Source organism: Dendrobates tinctorius, unplaced genomic scaffold (assembly GCF_039654945.1).
Source record: "Dendrobates tinctorius isolate UK_male_01 unplaced genomic scaffold, ASM3965494v1 ptg000171l, whole genome shotgun sequence".
NCBI classification, from domain to species: Eukaryota; Metazoa; Chordata; class Amphibia; order Anura; family Dendrobatidae; genus Dendrobates; species Dendrobates tinctorius.
Genome location: NW_027361838.1, coordinates 2,598,793 through 2,615,107, shown reverse-complemented (window position 1 = coordinate 2,615,107; position 16,315 = coordinate 2,598,793). Strand labels below are relative to the sequence as shown.

The 16,315-nt window shown below is 45.7% G+C and overlaps 1 protein-coding gene across 1 annotated transcript in view; it reads right to left on the bottom strand.

Annotated features, from left to right (window-relative positions):
• TTC39C (tetratricopeptide repeat domain 39C) overlaps positions 1–15,821 on the bottom strand; it is a 114,257-nt gene extending 98,436 nt beyond the window's left edge. Inside the window, exon 1 of the mRNA XM_073550825.1 lies at positions 15,663–15,821. Within this exon, the coding sequence (XP_073406926.1) occupies positions 15,663–15,802 (140 nt within the window). The 5' untranslated portion in view covers positions 15,803–15,821. The remainder of the gene's footprint in view (positions 1–15,662) is intronic.
• Between the last annotated feature and the right edge of the window lie 494 nt (positions 15,822–16,315).

Genomic DNA, 16,315 nt, shown 5'->3' with positions numbered 1-16,315 from the left:
ATACTTAAATGTTTCAGATCACCAAACAAATGTGAATATTAGACAAAGATAACACAAGTAAACACAAAATGCAGTTTAATAATAAAGACCTTCATTTAAGGGAAAAGGAAATCCAAACCTACAGGGCCCTGTGTGAAAAAGTGAATGTTCCCCCCACCCTCCCTTAGAACATAATTTAGCAGTGGCTTATTACAGCTTTGGGAAGTGGAGTTCAAATTCCCTAGCCACACCCAGGTCTGATTACTGCCACAAATGTTCTCCATCAAAAAAAATCACTTAAATAGGATGTGCCTGACAAAGTGAAGTAGATCAAAAGATCCTCAAAAGCTACACATCATGTCGCAATCCAAAGAAATTCTGGAACAAATGAGAAACAAAAGTAATTGAGGTCTGTCAGTCTGGAAAAGCTTATAAAGCTCAAGCTTTGGGACTCCAGCGAACCACAATGAGAGCCATTACCCCCAAACGGCGAAACAAGGAACAGTGGTGAACCTTCCCAGGAGTGGCCAGCTGACCAAAATTACCCGAAGAAGTCACTAAAGGCCCCACAACAACATCCAAAGAACTGCGTTCTTTACTTGCCTCAGTTAAGGTCAGTGTTCATGACTCCACTTGGAAAAAATGGGCAAAAATGGTCTGAATGGCAGAGTCCCAATACAAAAACCACTGCTGAGCAATAAGAATATAACGGCTCATCTCAGTTTTGCCAGAAAACATCTTGGTGATCCCCAAAACTTCTAGGAGAATACTCTGTGGACTGACGAGACAAGTTTAACTTTTTGGAAGGTGTATGTAAAATTACATCTGGCGTAGAAGTAACAGCATTTCCAAAAAGGAGCATCATACAAACAGTAAAATATGGTGGTAGTGTGATGATCTGGGGCTGTTTTCTGCTTCAGGACCTGGAAGACTTGCTGTGGTAAATGGAACCATGAATTCTGCCATCTACCAAAACATCCTGAAGGAGAATGTCCGGCCATCTGTTCATGACTTCATGCCGAAACGCCCTTGGGTTATACAGCAGGACAATGACCCAAAACACACCAGCAAGTCCTCTGAATGGCTTAAGAAAAACAAAATTAAGACTCAGAGCGTTGTAAAAGTCTCATTGCAAGTTATCGAAAACCTTGATTGCAGTTGGTGGCCCAGCCAGTTATTAGGTTTAGAGGTCAATCCTTTTTTTTCCACACAGGGCCCCATAGGTTTGGATATTTATTCCTTTAATAATAAACACCTTCATTTAAAAACTGCATTTTGTGGGCAGGTCTTTCCTTGGACTCTCTGGCCTAGAGGAAGAAGATAAGACACTGCCTACAGTCCTGCCCCAGAGCACGGGCACCTCATTAACTGAAAACTTCTAAGGCCGGAGTCACACTACCGTAGAATACAGACAAGTGCTGGGTGATATAAAAAAAAATAAATAAATAAAATCGCCTAGCACTCGGACCAATGTTAATCTATGGGTGTTTGCGTATCTCGGCAGAAACTCGCCAATGCAAGTCTATGGGTGCGAGAAAAAAATGGATTACACACGGACCATGCGGGTGACTTGCGAGAAATACGCACTGGTGTCCTTTAGAAAAGCCGGCAATTCACTACTTGATACAGTAAAATCACACTGACATGTTTAATAAAGAATTAATTAGAATGGCCAAGTCAAAGTCAAAATCCAGACCTGAATCCAATCGAGAATCTATGGAAAGAGCTGAAAACTGCTGTTCACAAACGATCTCCATCAAACCTCACTGAGCTCGAGCTGTTTGCCAAGAAAGAATGGGCAAGAATTTCAGTCTCTCGATGTACAAAACTGATAGAGGCATACCCCAAGCGACTTGCAGCTATAATCGCAGCAAAAGGTGGCGCAGCAAAGTATGAAGTGAAAAGGGGCCGAATAATATTGCACGCCCCACTTTTCAGTTTTTGAATTTCCACAAAAACTTAAAATAACCATAAATTCCGTTCAACTTCACAATTGTGTTCCACTTGTTGTTGATTCATCACCAAAAATTTACATTTGGTATCTATGTTTGATGCATGATATGTGGGAAGGGGTTGAAAAGTTCCAGGTGGCCGAACAATAAATATATATATATATATATATATATACACTCACTGGCCACTTTATTAGGTACACCATGCTAGTAAGGGGTTGGACCCCCTTTTGCCTTCAGAACTGCCTCAATTCTTCGTGGCAGAGATTCAACAAGGTGCTGGAAGCATTCCTCAGAGATTTTGGACCATATTGACATGATGGCATCACACAGTTGGCGCAGATTTGTCGGCTGCACATCCCTGATGCGAATCTCCCGTTCCACCACATCCCAAAGATGCTCTATTGGATTGAGATCTGGTGACTGAGGAGGCCATTTGAGTACAGTAAACTCATTGTCATGTTCAAGAAACCAATCTGAGATGATTCGAGCTTTATGACATGGCGCATTATCCTGCTGAAAGTAGCCATCAGATGTTGGGTACATTGTGGTCATAAAGGGATGGACATGGTCAGCAACAATAGTCAGGTAGGCTGTGGCGTTGCAACGATGCTCAATTGGTACCAAGGGGCCCAAAGAGTGCCCAGAAAAAATTCCCCACACCATGACACCACCACCAGCCTGAACCGTTGATACAAGGCAGGATGGATCCATGCTTTCATGTTGTTTACGCCAAATTCTGACCCTACCATCCGAATGTCGCAGCAGAAATCGAGACTCATCAGACCTGGCAACGTTTTTCCAATCTTCTACTGTCCAATTTCGATGAGCTTGTGCAAATTGTAGCCTCAGTTTCCTGTTCTTAGCTGAGAGGAGTGGTACCCAGTGTGGTCTTCTGCTGCTGTAGCCCATCTGCCTCAAAGTTCGACGCACTGTGCGTTCAGAGATGCTCTTCTGCCTACCTTGGTTGTAACGGGTGGCAATTTGAGTCACTGTTGCCTTTCTATCAGCTCGAACCAGTCTGCCCATTCTCCTCTGACCTCTGGCATCAACATGGCATTTCCGGCCACAGAACTGCCGCTCACTGGATTTTTTTTCTTTTTCGGACCATTCTCTGTAAACCCTAGAGATGGTTGTGCGTGAAAATCCCAGTAGATCAGCAGTTTCTGAAATTCTCAGACCAGCCCTTCTGGCACCAACAATCATGCCACGTTCAAAGGCACTCAAATCACCTTTCTTCCCCATACTGATGCTCGGTTTGAACTGCAGGAGATTGTCTTGACCATGTCTACATGCCTAAATGCACTGAGTTGCCGCCATGTGATTGGCTGATTAGAAATTAAGTCTTAACACACAGTTGGACAGGTGTACCTAATAAAGTGGCCAGTGAGTGTATATACATACATACATACATACATACACACACACACACTTGAAAAAGGTACGCCACTTGAACCGAAATATCGCACTTATGGGCTAAATAAACAGCTCTTAACCCTGAAAACCCGGTGTGCTGTTCCAGCTTTTTGGATTTTTTGCATCATAAAGGTTTGGTACATGCCTTTGGGAGCTTTGCACCCGGACTCTCTTGTATTTTTGTGCTGCTCTATTTCATAGAGTTCTACATAGCTAAATCAATTGCCGGCTTCTGCAAAATCATTACAGAACCCGACATGAAATGACACATGGTTTACATACAGTAATCTAGTTATTAGTCAAATGCATATAAAAAACTGAATGAAATGGTTTACTGTATGTGTGTAAAATTTTGGACATGTAGGTGTTAAACTGACGGGTAAATTTGTGAAAAAAATTGTGTGGGCTCCCGCGGTATTTTCTCCGCCAGAGAAGGAAAGCCAATGAGTGAGGGCAAATATTAATAGCCTAGAGAGGGACCATTGTTTTTGGCTATTCTCTCAAAAAACAAATACAACCAGGAAATAATAAACTAAGAAGTCAACATATATTTCCTCATAAAACTAGATTAGAATGATTAAAAAAAAACACCAACCCAGTGAAAAAGGTATATATCCAATTATACCAAAAGATAGGTTAGGTTCTATCTTTTGGTATAATTGGATATATACCTTTTTCACTGGGTTGGTGTTTTTTAATCATTCTAATAAATCTAGCTTTATGAGGAAATATATGTTCACTTCGCCATTGTTTTTGGCCCTTCCCTGGCTAAAAAAAATAAAATCTGCCCCCAGTCTCCCCATCTATAAGATGCACCTTTTCTGGCACTTAGCCTCTCTATTCCCATTGCCTTTAGTGGTGGCTCATAGGTTAATAAAAGGGGTTAATGTCACCTTGATAATGAAAGGTGACATTAAGCCAGGTTAATAATGGAGAGGTGTCAATAAGACACCTATCCATTATTAATCCTATAGTAGTAAAGTGTTAAAATACAGACATTAATTGCAAATTATTTTAATGAAATAATTACACAAAGTTTTTGAGCGAATTTATTATTCTGCTAATTCAACTGATTCCCTTGTTCTCAAAACAAAAATAAAACCAATGATATCCATACCTCTCCGCCGTTCAGTCAGGACCCCCGCTGAAATACATCTCAAAGGGTTAACTAGTTTACAACAGGGACTGGTGCTAATGCCACCAGCCCCGCTGTAAACCACTGCAGAAAGAATGAAATCATGTGTGTGCAGGCGCCTTGGCTGACCAGAGATGAACTGATTAGCGCAGGAAAGTTTCTGAAATTTTTCTCACGCTCCTGAGTTCACCTATGGTCAGCCGGGGACTCTGAGCAGCCTCCCTGACTACCACTTTCCCTTTCCTCATCAGTGACTGAAGCGAACCTGCCACCTCCGCTGTGATAGCAGGCTTAAGATTTGAGGCGAAGTCAGGAGTTTCCTCATATTGTTTTTTTGTATGCAAGCTGAACAGAGTTTGTTCTGCCAGTTACCTGCTAGCGGGGTTCTGAAACACAGCGCACAGTCTCTATGCTTTCATTTGATGCTGGCTTTTTAGACCTTTCCTAATGACTAAACAAGACAAGGGACCCCATGAAAATGGCAGACATTCATGTAGGTCACTCATCAACTGCTGTTACTTCAAGCGTACGGGATTTGGAGACTGGTCTGAGATGCACAAGTGTTCCACTCTGGATGCCAAGGAATCCAGGCTCTGTCTCTGCTCCTACCACATGAGCGCCTGGCCCCACTGTGTCCACGCTTATAAGGCTGCTGCTGATTCTCCATGGTAATCAGGAAGGAGAGCCGCAGCACTCTACCTCTGGTCAGATCTAATTTTCAATGAGGGGCCACCATGGCGTCTCCCTCCTGAACACGCCTCCTCCAACCCCACCGGAAGAGTTTTACTTCTGGTCACATGCTACTCCCCATTTCCCAAAGCTCCCTACTTCAGTAACGCCAGAGGGGCATTCTGCCTTCTTCCCGGCATGCCCCCTACGTGACATCAAGATGCACGACCATTCCCAGTGCACCTTGCTTCAGTGACGTCAGCGGAGCTTGCCGTCATCGCCATCTAACCGGCAGGCCCCTCCCTGACATCACCAGGCGCTCCCTCTCCCAGCGCGTCCCACGCAGTCCGGGACAGAACGGCTGCTCGAGCCATGCGGGGGAACAGTCACCGCTGCCTGTGCCTGCATGCATGAGCCCCCATTGCACCAGCGGACAGCGTTTACAGCACCTGAAGCCAGCATTGCAGGCTCACAGCTGCTCTTCTGGATGCAGGACCGGCCTTTGTAAATGCTTCTTCCACTGCCTTGCTTTTAGCATCATGTCCCTCCCATCAAGGGCAAGAAACCAAGTGATGAAGGGGAGAGGTATTGCCCTTTTATTTCAGTAGGTTTCCTGTCCTTGGTGGGCAGATCTCTCTCTCAGGTGTGCTGTCAGGGGTGAAAGGAAAAGGGTGCTTCAAATCGGCATGAAATAAAGAGGAAAACGCAGCAGAAACACAATAATCTGAGAAGATTGTTATTACAGAAACAGGATAAAAAAAAAAAAGCAACCGAGAACAATGCAGCATTTATGCTACGTGTGAACATGGCTCTAAGCTCCTCCTGATTTGAGGTGTTGTGGGCAGTGGACATATCAAATATCCAGCACTTGTTAAACCAACTTGTGTATTAGGACACAAATGCAGATTGCAGAATTGGCACAGTAACCCATGTACAGGATGAACCTGCCCTGAGTCAGTGTTTGAAAATGCTGATAAGTGTTCAGCTACTTTTTCTTGGTGTCCTGTGATGTAACACACCAGCGTACAACTAATAAGAAGTCAGTAAACTCGTCCATTGACCTAAGCCATATTATTTACATAGGGATCGGGACAAAGGTGAAAAATATCATGTACAATTACAGAAGAACAAGTTAAGGAGCCGGAAGGTTTCTTTTCTAGATAGTATTTGGGCAGTAGTGACAGCCTAATAGGAGAGCCAAGTCTAGGGAATACAAGTCAGCTCAGCAATGCACAACCAGAAAAGCCCGGTCTAAAATGTCCGTAGTCCACTGCACTTCCAGAACCCAGATGGAGAGTATTGAGCCCATCATTGCAGCTGCAGAGGGATAGAGTAGATGCTCTGATCACAGCTCTACCCATTACTTTCAACATTTTTTGGAAAGGGTATTATATAATCCAGATCTCCGCATCACACGCCATAAATACATCCCACATCATACGTAATGTGAAAATCAGAGGGAAGTTACAATATCAACACACAAGGCAGAGAAACCGGTTATTCAGCCTTGCCCTTCTGTCCAAGAACAACCGCATCTTCTCTACCTACAATGCTGTATTAAAGCGCCGTACACATAAGAAGCGAACAGAAGCCACCGTCCGGTGGTCGGGGCCAGCGCAGAACAGCAGCCAGGTAGTCCAGGCACGTAGGACGCTATGTCTAATAGATCAGTTTTCTAAGAATTGTAATGGAAAGCATGTCAGACCCACATGCCATTAACCATAACGTCCTGGCCGTGAAGGCTTGGGGGAAAAAAAAGGGGGGATGAAAGTGGCATTTATTCTCTTTGTCCCAGCTGTTCTAAAGATGGTACTAATCAGATCCCCACATTAACGACATTTTGTAGCCATGATAATACATTAGAAACTTTGTCCATTACTTGAAGGTAATCTGTCTAAATTGGGTTCTCTACAATTCTATAAAAATGGCTAACGGGAAAGTAATGAAGGAGGAAAGACAGTACTGTGCAAAAGTCTTAGGCAGGTGAAGAAAAACAAAACAAAAAAAAAAAGTCATCCAAGCGCAACCTGACATTTTCCACGGATACATGGTCGAATTCGAATTGAATTGCAAATCTAACATGTGCACGGCCCCGTAGGTTCAATGTTTTGTTGGATCATACTTGGACTGAAAATTTGGTCATGTGCTCGAATCCTAAATCAAATCAATATTGGGTGTGATCAGCCTTTACCTCCAAAAAAGCATCAATACCTCTAGGTACCATTGGCCTAGTTTACATAGCTAAAAACAAGGAGTCCTGGAAGTGCCTATATAGCCCCTCACAGAGCCCTGGCCTCAACATCGAGTCTGTCATGATCCCAGTGCAGGTTTTGACCTGCACGTCACGGGTTAATGTCTGGAGCCCAGTGCAGGCTTTGACCTGCACGCCTGGGGTTAATTATTGTGGCCTCGCTTTGGTTCAGGGAGAGCTTCTTATACCCCTGAGAAACTCCCATCCCCGTCAGTTATACTTTTACCTTTGGCCGAGTGTGCTGACCTCTGTGTGCCTGTGCCTGTTCGTTGTCTTATAGCTTGCTTATATGGTTCTGACCCGGTTCTATTCCCCTTTGCGAGTTTGCCTGTTGATTCTGTACTGCGCTACCCTCTCTGTGTATGACTCATTGCCTGTGACCTGACTACTCTCTGCAGCTATCTCCGTGTATGACTCATTGGCTACGTCCCGACTATCCTTCCTCTCTAATCCTCTGGTTTTGTCGTGCTATCTCGTGCTTTGACCCCGGCTTGATCTGTTTTCGTCTCTGTCTATGCCCCTTGGTAACTTTGTCCCATAGTTACCCTGCTAGGAGTTTTCCTACAGCTCCTAGCTCTCTGAGGTTTAGGCCACGCCCCAAGCAGTCACGTGCTTCAGGTCCTGCTGTTCTGAAGTACGCACCTTCTCTGCTGCTGCCCGCTCCACAGGTATCTGAGCACAGGTTGTTTTACTCAGGACACGCGCACTGGCTCAGTGAGCAAGCTCAGTGCAGTGTTCCTGACAGAGTCTGTCTGGAATCACATGAAGAGAGAAAATGATTTGCACAAGCGACATCCATAGAAGATCTGTGGTTAGTTCTCCAAGATGTTTAGAACAACCTCCCTGCAGAGTTCCATCAAAAACTGGGTGCAAGTATACCTAGGATGGATGCCGCTTTGAAGGCACAGGGCGGTCACCCTGAATATTAATGTAGATTTCTCTTTTGTTCATTCACTTTGCATTTTGGTGATAAATTAACTATTAACCCTTCTATTCTTAATCACAGAATCAGAGTTGGAAGGGACCTCCTGGGCCATCTGGTCCAACCCCCTGCTCAAAGCAGGATTCGCTAAATCATCCCAGTCAGATGTCTGTCCAGCCTCTGTTTGAAGACTTCCATTGAAGGAGAACTCACCACTTCTCATGGCAGCCTGTTCCTATCATTGATCACTCTGTCAAAAAGTTTTTTTCTAATATCTAATCTGTGTCTCCTCCCATTCAGTTTCATCCCATTGCTTCTAGTCTTTCCTTGTGCAAATGAGAATAAAGATGATCCTTCTACAATGTGACAGTCCTTTAGATATTTGTAGACAGCTATTAAGTCTCCTCTCAGTCTTCTCTTTTGCAAACTAAACATTCCCAAATCCTGGAATCTTGGAAGCATTCTTAAAACACCTGCCTAATATTTTTGCACAGTACTTTCTTACCCGACTGGCACTTCGGTGGGCAATACAGGAAGACATCCTCTAGTTCAGCAACTACTTTACAGCAAAAGAGCACTATATAATTTTCTCCGCAGCCATATTTTAGGCCATCAATCATGTATACTTCCGACCAAACGGATGACAGGTCCAATTGATCAAGAGGATTGTTGAGATTCATTCAGGCTAAGAGAATGTGTGACACAAGGATTCCGACATGACAAGTGTCACACCACAATCCACGTCATGGACTGACAGGATGAATCAAATAAAATCAGCAGTCAGCATGAGATGGCATTCAGGAAGCAGAAGTGCAAGAATTCACACAAGTGAACCGGATCAGCAGCGAGCGGCCACAAGCACACCGACACCAATCTCCATAAACCTAGCGTGCAGCACACCTCTACCCACAACACTCTGGCAGAGGAGACTGGAGCGGATTTTCTGCTTACAAATGTTTCATTCAAACAAATCTACAAGAACACAAGGGCGAGCGAGGTTGTGAAGACGTCTCAGGGGATGATTGCTACAGATTATTACCAGAAATTGGGATCTTACCATTTACAATAAACTCGTTTTCTCTCTACACCGCCCTACATAATAACAATACTATTGATCTTGTCGCGTGCCCGACAGGATGATCTTTAAGCATTTCCTCCAGTTATAGACATTATGGCAGCTATCAATGTGAAAAAGAGGAATACGTTTCTTTACAATGCATTATTACATTATAAACAGTGAAGCATCGGGCGTCTAGAGAGCAGTAATGTCTTACATCCAAATCCCACCTCCAGGATCTACTCTGTATTCAGTTAAATAATGGGGGTCTCAAGACAGACTATTGATACGTCCTGGGGCTAATACATGGCACGAACTTTGATAAAACCAGCGCCATTTTGCTCTAGTGACAGCCACAAGCAGGCTTGAACTGGCCCACAGGAGAATCCTCTGGTGGGCCTCTCTCCAAATGACCCTGATCACAAGTTTACATACCCCATTTGTTAATACCATGTATTGCCCCCTCTAACATTAATGACAGCTTGAAGTCTTTTGTGGTAGTTGTGGATGAGGTTATTTGTTAGATGGTAAAGCTGCCCACTCTTCTTGGCAAAAAGCCTCCAGTTCCTGTAAATTCCTGGGCTGTCTAGCATGAACTGTGCGCTTGAGATCTCCCCAGAGTGGCTCAATGATACTGAGGGCAGGAGACTGAGATGGCCACTCCAGAACCTTCACTTTGTTCTGCTGTAACCAATGACAGGTTGACTTTGCCTTGTGTTTTGGATCGTTGTCCTGTTGGAACGTCCAAGTACGTCCCATGCGCAGCTTCTGGGCTGATGATTGCAGATTTGCCACCAGTATTTGTTGATAAAGTGCTGCATTCATCTTTCCTTCAACTATGACCAAGTTTCCTGTGCCTTTGTAGCTCACACATCCCCAAAACATCAGCGATCCACCTACATGCTTTACAGTAGGAATGGTGTTCCTTTCATCATAAGCCTTGTTGACCTCTCTCCAAATGTAATGTTTATGGTTGTGGTCACAGTGTTCAATTTTGGTTTCATCACTCCAAATTACCTTGTTCCAGACGTTTTGAGGCTTGTCTCTGTGCTGTTTTGCATATTGTAGTCAAGATAATTTGTGGCATTTGCGCAGTAATGGCTTTCTTCTGGTGACTTGACCATGCAGCCCATTTTTCTTCAAGTGTCTCCTTATTGTGAATCTTGATACAGCCACACCGCTAGTTTTCAGAGAGCCCAGTATTTCAGCTGACGATAGTTGTGGGTTTTTCTTTGCATCCCGAACAATTTTCCTGGAAGTTGTGGAGAAAATTTTTGTTGGTCTACCTGACAGTGGTTTTGCTTTTACAGAGCCCCTGTTATTCCATTTGTAAAGGTACTGTCACACTTAGCGATGTACCAGCGATCCCGACCAGCGATATGACGCAGTCAGGATCGCTGGTACATTGCTAACACAGGCAGATCTCACCAGCGACATCGCTGGGAACGGGGGTTGCTACTTACCTGTCACACTAGGCGATCCTGACGTCCTCCCGCCCGGCTCCACGCTCGTCTCTCCACAGGAAGCGCCGCAGGAAGCTGACGACGAGAAGCGGTCCAGGACGTTCTCGCGCGATCAGCAATAACCAGCGGGGGAGCGGGTAGTAGGCAAGTACCAGACACAGCGATATCGCTAGCAATATCTCTATAACGTCACAAGTTATAGCGATATTGCTAGGGATATCGCTTAGTGCGACAGTACCTTTAATCACAGTTTGAACGCTGCTGACTGGTATTATCAATTCCTTGGATATCTTTTTGTATCCGTTTCCTGTTTTATACAGCTCAACTACCTTTTCCCTTAGATCTGTTGACAATTCTTTTGCTTTCCCCATGACTCACAATCCAGAAACGTCGGTGGCTGGATAAAAGATACAAGAGTCTGTCTGGATCCCAGAAACTCGCTCGGCTTTTATGCACACACACTGATTACAAGCAAACATGTTACAAGTGAGTTACCTTTAGTAGCCAATCAAACCCATTTGTGTCAATTCCTGTGCATGTTATCAGGCCAAAATCACCAGGGTATGTGAGCTTTTTATCTGGGTCATTTGGATGTTTTGGGTTGTTGTTATGGTTTAAAAAGAGAAAACACAGTAGTTTGACAATAAATGGCTTCACCCAACCACTAACCATGAGTGGAGATAAAGTTTTGGTGTTATCACTCATATTCTCTGAAAAAAGGCCAAGAAAGCAAAAATTCTGCCAAGGTATGTAAACTTCTGAGCACAACAGTATATGTGTGATTGATGACAATGTCATATGTGTATGTAGTTGAAAAGTGGGGCTCTCGAGTTGATTACTGGTGGGCCCTTGGCTGCCCAGTCTGACACTGGGCACAAGTCACCGTAGTCAATACTTCAGTCCGATACTGCTGGCAAGTCATCACAAAAGGCGACTGAATAAGTTCCTAGAGGTGAAGGGTCCTCAGGGAACGATGAAATCAGAAGCACAAGGATATTGCTGCAGTACATTACACAGATCAGGCAGCTAGCGTAATACACTGCAAATATGATTTCTGCCATCAGGCTTATTAATGGCTCTGCGTCTAATATCAGGGCATGAGGAGTCCAGAAAAAAATATATTAGTGCCAATTTGAGCAAAGACATCAGGGCTTCCAGTTCCATGACCACAATGATCGATCTTTATTTTTTATGCAAATCCTGACAAATCTCATTGCTTTATAACGTGCAGCAGATTGCACTATTCTTGCTATCAAAAATATGAAACATCCAGTCCAGAACCTGTAAAATATCCATAGTAAAAGCAATATACGCTGGATCTAACAATTAGGACTTTTCACTACTGGGTTCATTCTGATAGGTCATCTACAGGAAAAGAGAAGTAAGATTCCTCTTTACCTGCTGCTTACTCAGAAAATGTATCAAGAGCTATTGCAGTAACTAGAGGGTTAATATTTTCTAGATCATCTCCCTAATTGTGTGCTGGCCCTTTATCTTTGCTCAGTCACTTCTCATTTCACAATCTATTAATTTTCCCATCCAAACTGAGCTTCCCTGCTTCTTCCCTCCCGTCCTGTACATCAGCAGAACTGTGAATTATATTGTGCTTTATGGCACAGACCACCCGAACAGGCTGGTTAACCCATTGTTGATCAAGAGTCAAGAATACCTGAATGTGTCAACGCAAACTTTTCACCTCTAAAAATTATAACAAAAAACTTAGCATTTTTGCTTTATTTATGCACGTCTCTGCTTTCGTTACGAGGTTACAAAACATCAATGCAGAATATTTACTAATAGAAAGCAAACGGTTATAGGGCAATAACCTATAAGGACATGTACACACATTGCAGGAAACTGTCCGTGCAGATTTGGTCACAAAGAAATCTGCTAGACAATGCCAATGTATTTCTTGTGGATTTCATCCAACTACGTCACGAAAGGTTAAATCGCAATGAAAACCCGCACAAGAATTAGCATCCTGCCAAGAGTTTAAATCTGCGCCGTGCTCTCGTTTTCGCAGTGTGAATGCGGGTTTTGAAAACTCTGTTTAATTCACGATTTGCAGTGTGGAATCTTGAAGGTGTGAACTTTACCTTAAATAGAACCTTTAACTGGATTTTTTTAAAAAATTTTAAACTGAGTCCCTCCTCCAATTGGTTCTGATCCACTGATTCTGGAACAGTGTTTCTTTTTCTTCTGAGCCCCTCTGTTCCAGAGTAATGTTCCCTGAAAATAAAGATACACATTTTTCCTTCAACCAACTGGCCGCCTCACCCGACCTTCCCTGCGGGCCGCCTCACACGACCTTCCCTGCGGGCCGCCTCACACGACCTTCCCTGCGGGCCGCCTCACACGACCTTCCCTGCGGGCCGCCTCACACGACCTTCCCTGCGGGCCGCCTCACACGACCTTCCCTGCGGGCCGCCTCACACGACCTTCCCTGCGGGCCGCCTCACACGACCTTCCCTGCGGGCCTTTACTTTTTCCCTCTGACAGCAGTCGATGAAAACATGGGTGGCCCACAGAGAAGGTCTGTGTTACATGCCCAGGTATTGGATGGGAATAGCTGCATTTTTATTTCTGGGATACATTACTCTGGAAAAGAGGAGCACAGAAGAAAGAAAAAAAAAAAAAATAAATAAAAACTGTTGGAGCACAACCAATTGGAGGATGGACAGAGTTTAAATTAAAAACTGCAGTGAAAAGTCGTCTTCACGCTCCTCATTTCATTCCAGTTGTCCAACCACAAACTTTGGAAACAGGACAAAACACGATCATCCCGTCTAAAGGTAGAGCAGGACTGGGGTCATGACATGCACCCTCTGCCTTCCCTTCTTAGCTGTCCTAGTTGCATCCTTTTCTGCATAGATGGTGATCACTAGTGTAAAGGATACAGAGCATGTGCAAGTATAGGAGATACCGCTGCAGTACAGCCTGGGCACAGAGGGGGCTGCAGGTAGGGACAGCTAAAAAAGCAGTCAAGGGAATGCTTCACTTTTGCATCTACATAAATGGACAGCCGGGAACTGGTACTTTGAGGAGCAATGTATTACTGCACTGACCCATTCACTTGTATGGGACAAAGCTGCGATGGCCCAACACTAAATGTACCATACAAGCCAACCAGTGACAGACCACAGCACTACCAGCAGAACCCCAGCTCATCGACATGAGAGGAGAGTCAAACCCCCATCAATCTACCAATCCAGACTGGAAAATCCCTTTAACGATACCAGACCAGTTGATTTCATGTGTATGACTGTGGTCTGACCGGCCTCTGCTTCTCCCCAGTAGACACCTGTTAATGTATATGGCGGTCTTAGAAATACCGTAGTGGTGTAATAGATGCAGCTAAGTAGATGACTGATAGAGCTGTGCATACAGGGGAAGGGAAATCATGGAATCTGAACAGCTGTGCATACAGGGGAAGGAAAATCATGGAATCTGAACAGCTGTGCATACAGGGGAAGGAAAATCACTGAGCATGGAATCTGCGATTACCCGGATCAAGATGGAGACACGTGCTACACATCAGCAACGAGCAGGCCAGAAATTCAGTCCTTTTTCGTCAACAGGGTGATTTCAAAGGGGCTTTAGGCACCACAGTTGCCCGATCAGACACCAGACTGCTTCCTCACAACAAGTCTCGCACTATGGAAGGTTTGAAGGAAAACGTCCAGAAACATGAAGGAGCGCCACAATGAAGTGTGTCTGACAGAACAGTGATCACTTCCAGCATCGCAAAGAAAGCAATTACACATAAAGATATGTACCGCATGAAAGTCTGCACGGGACAGATGGAACTGTGGCTGCGGATCTGCATCAAAAGCTGCAGCAGGAAGTTTGTGTGAACGTTCCCTTGAGGCGGTGAATGCACATAATGCACGGAGCAGAACTAGACCACTGCCAGGGACCGACCAACCGAATGGCAGCATCAGGACCGAGTGCCACAGAGACCTCATAGGTATCCCAAGCGCCACAGTAATCTGCAGGGATCCTCAGTGATAGAGTAATCACATCCTTCTGTCATAGTGACAGCGATCCTGCAGGTCACAGTGATTGCACAGGGTAGATACAGAGACCAGACAGGGGTCTGCATTGCCATAGGAATCACCAAGCCATTCTGATAATCAGTGACTGTGCAGGGATCCTATATACTACAGTGGGCTCCTGAGGGCCACAGTGACTGTGGGGATCCTATATACTACAGTGGGCTCCTGAGGGCCACAGTGACTGTGGGGATCCTATATACTACAGTGGGCTCCTGAGGGCCACAGTGACTGTGCGGTGATCCTATACACTTCAGTGGGCTCCTGAGGGCCACAGTGACTGTGGGGATCCTATACACTTCAGTGGGTTCCTGAGGGCCACAGTGACTGTGCGGTGATCCTATACACTTCAGTGGGTTCCTGAGGGCCACAGTGACTGTGGGGATCCTGTATACTACAGTGGGCTCCTGAGGGCCACAGTGACTGTGGGGATCCTGTAAACTACAGTGGGCTCCTGAGGGCCACAGTGACTGTGCGGGGATCCTGTATACTACAGTGGGCTCCTGAGGGCCACAGTGATGATTTCCGGCTCCTGTGTGTGATGATCAGCAGACTCCTGGGTACCACACTGCTGCTCCCAGGGTCCTGAACATCGCGCAGATCAACAAAGGATGTTGACAATCAGTCTCCTCCCGGCAGGTGATCGCCCCGCGGCGCTGCAGCCTGACAGGTGCTGTGGAGGGTGATGACAGAGCCCGGCCTGCCCCGGGGCTCCCCGCACCCTGCCCCGGGGCTCCCCTCACCCTGCCCGTCCTCTGCCCCTCACCTGTATTTCCTGAACAGCTGATCGGATTCTCTGAAGCCGTTATTGAGCAGCATGTTGATGCCCACCAGGGCCAGCTCCGCATCATCCATCGGGTCCAAGCGGTCGGCCTCCCCCTGCCCTGAGGTCTGCTGCTCGGCCATGCTGCAGAGACGTCCGGCGTGCCAGTGTGTGCCCGGGCTGTGCTCAGGACACCAGTGACACCCTGCTGCCAGTGTAACGCGTGTACTGAGGGGGAGGGGCAGGAAGAGGAGGCCCCAGCTGCGGCTCTGTGCTCCGTGATGATGGGAGTAATAATAGTGGTGATGATGATGATGGTGGTGATGATGTGAGGCTGGGCTGACGTCTGGCTTCGTGGCTGGGTGCTGCCCTCATTAATGGAGGAGCCGCCTCACGTGCGGACAAGCCCTTCTCTAAGCTGCAGTAATGGCACCACCACCAGGCGCATCCCGGAAACATTAGCCGGTACCACACAGTGCCATGTGTAACGAGGCCCAGAATGAGGGCAGTGTACCCCATAACACTGGCCCCGGGGCAGCAGCCCCCAGAGTGGAGACGGAAAGGAAAGCACCAACCACACAGTCCCCTACCAGAATGAGGGCAGTGTACCCCATAACACTGGCCCCGGGGGCAGCAGCCCCCAGAGTGGAGACGGA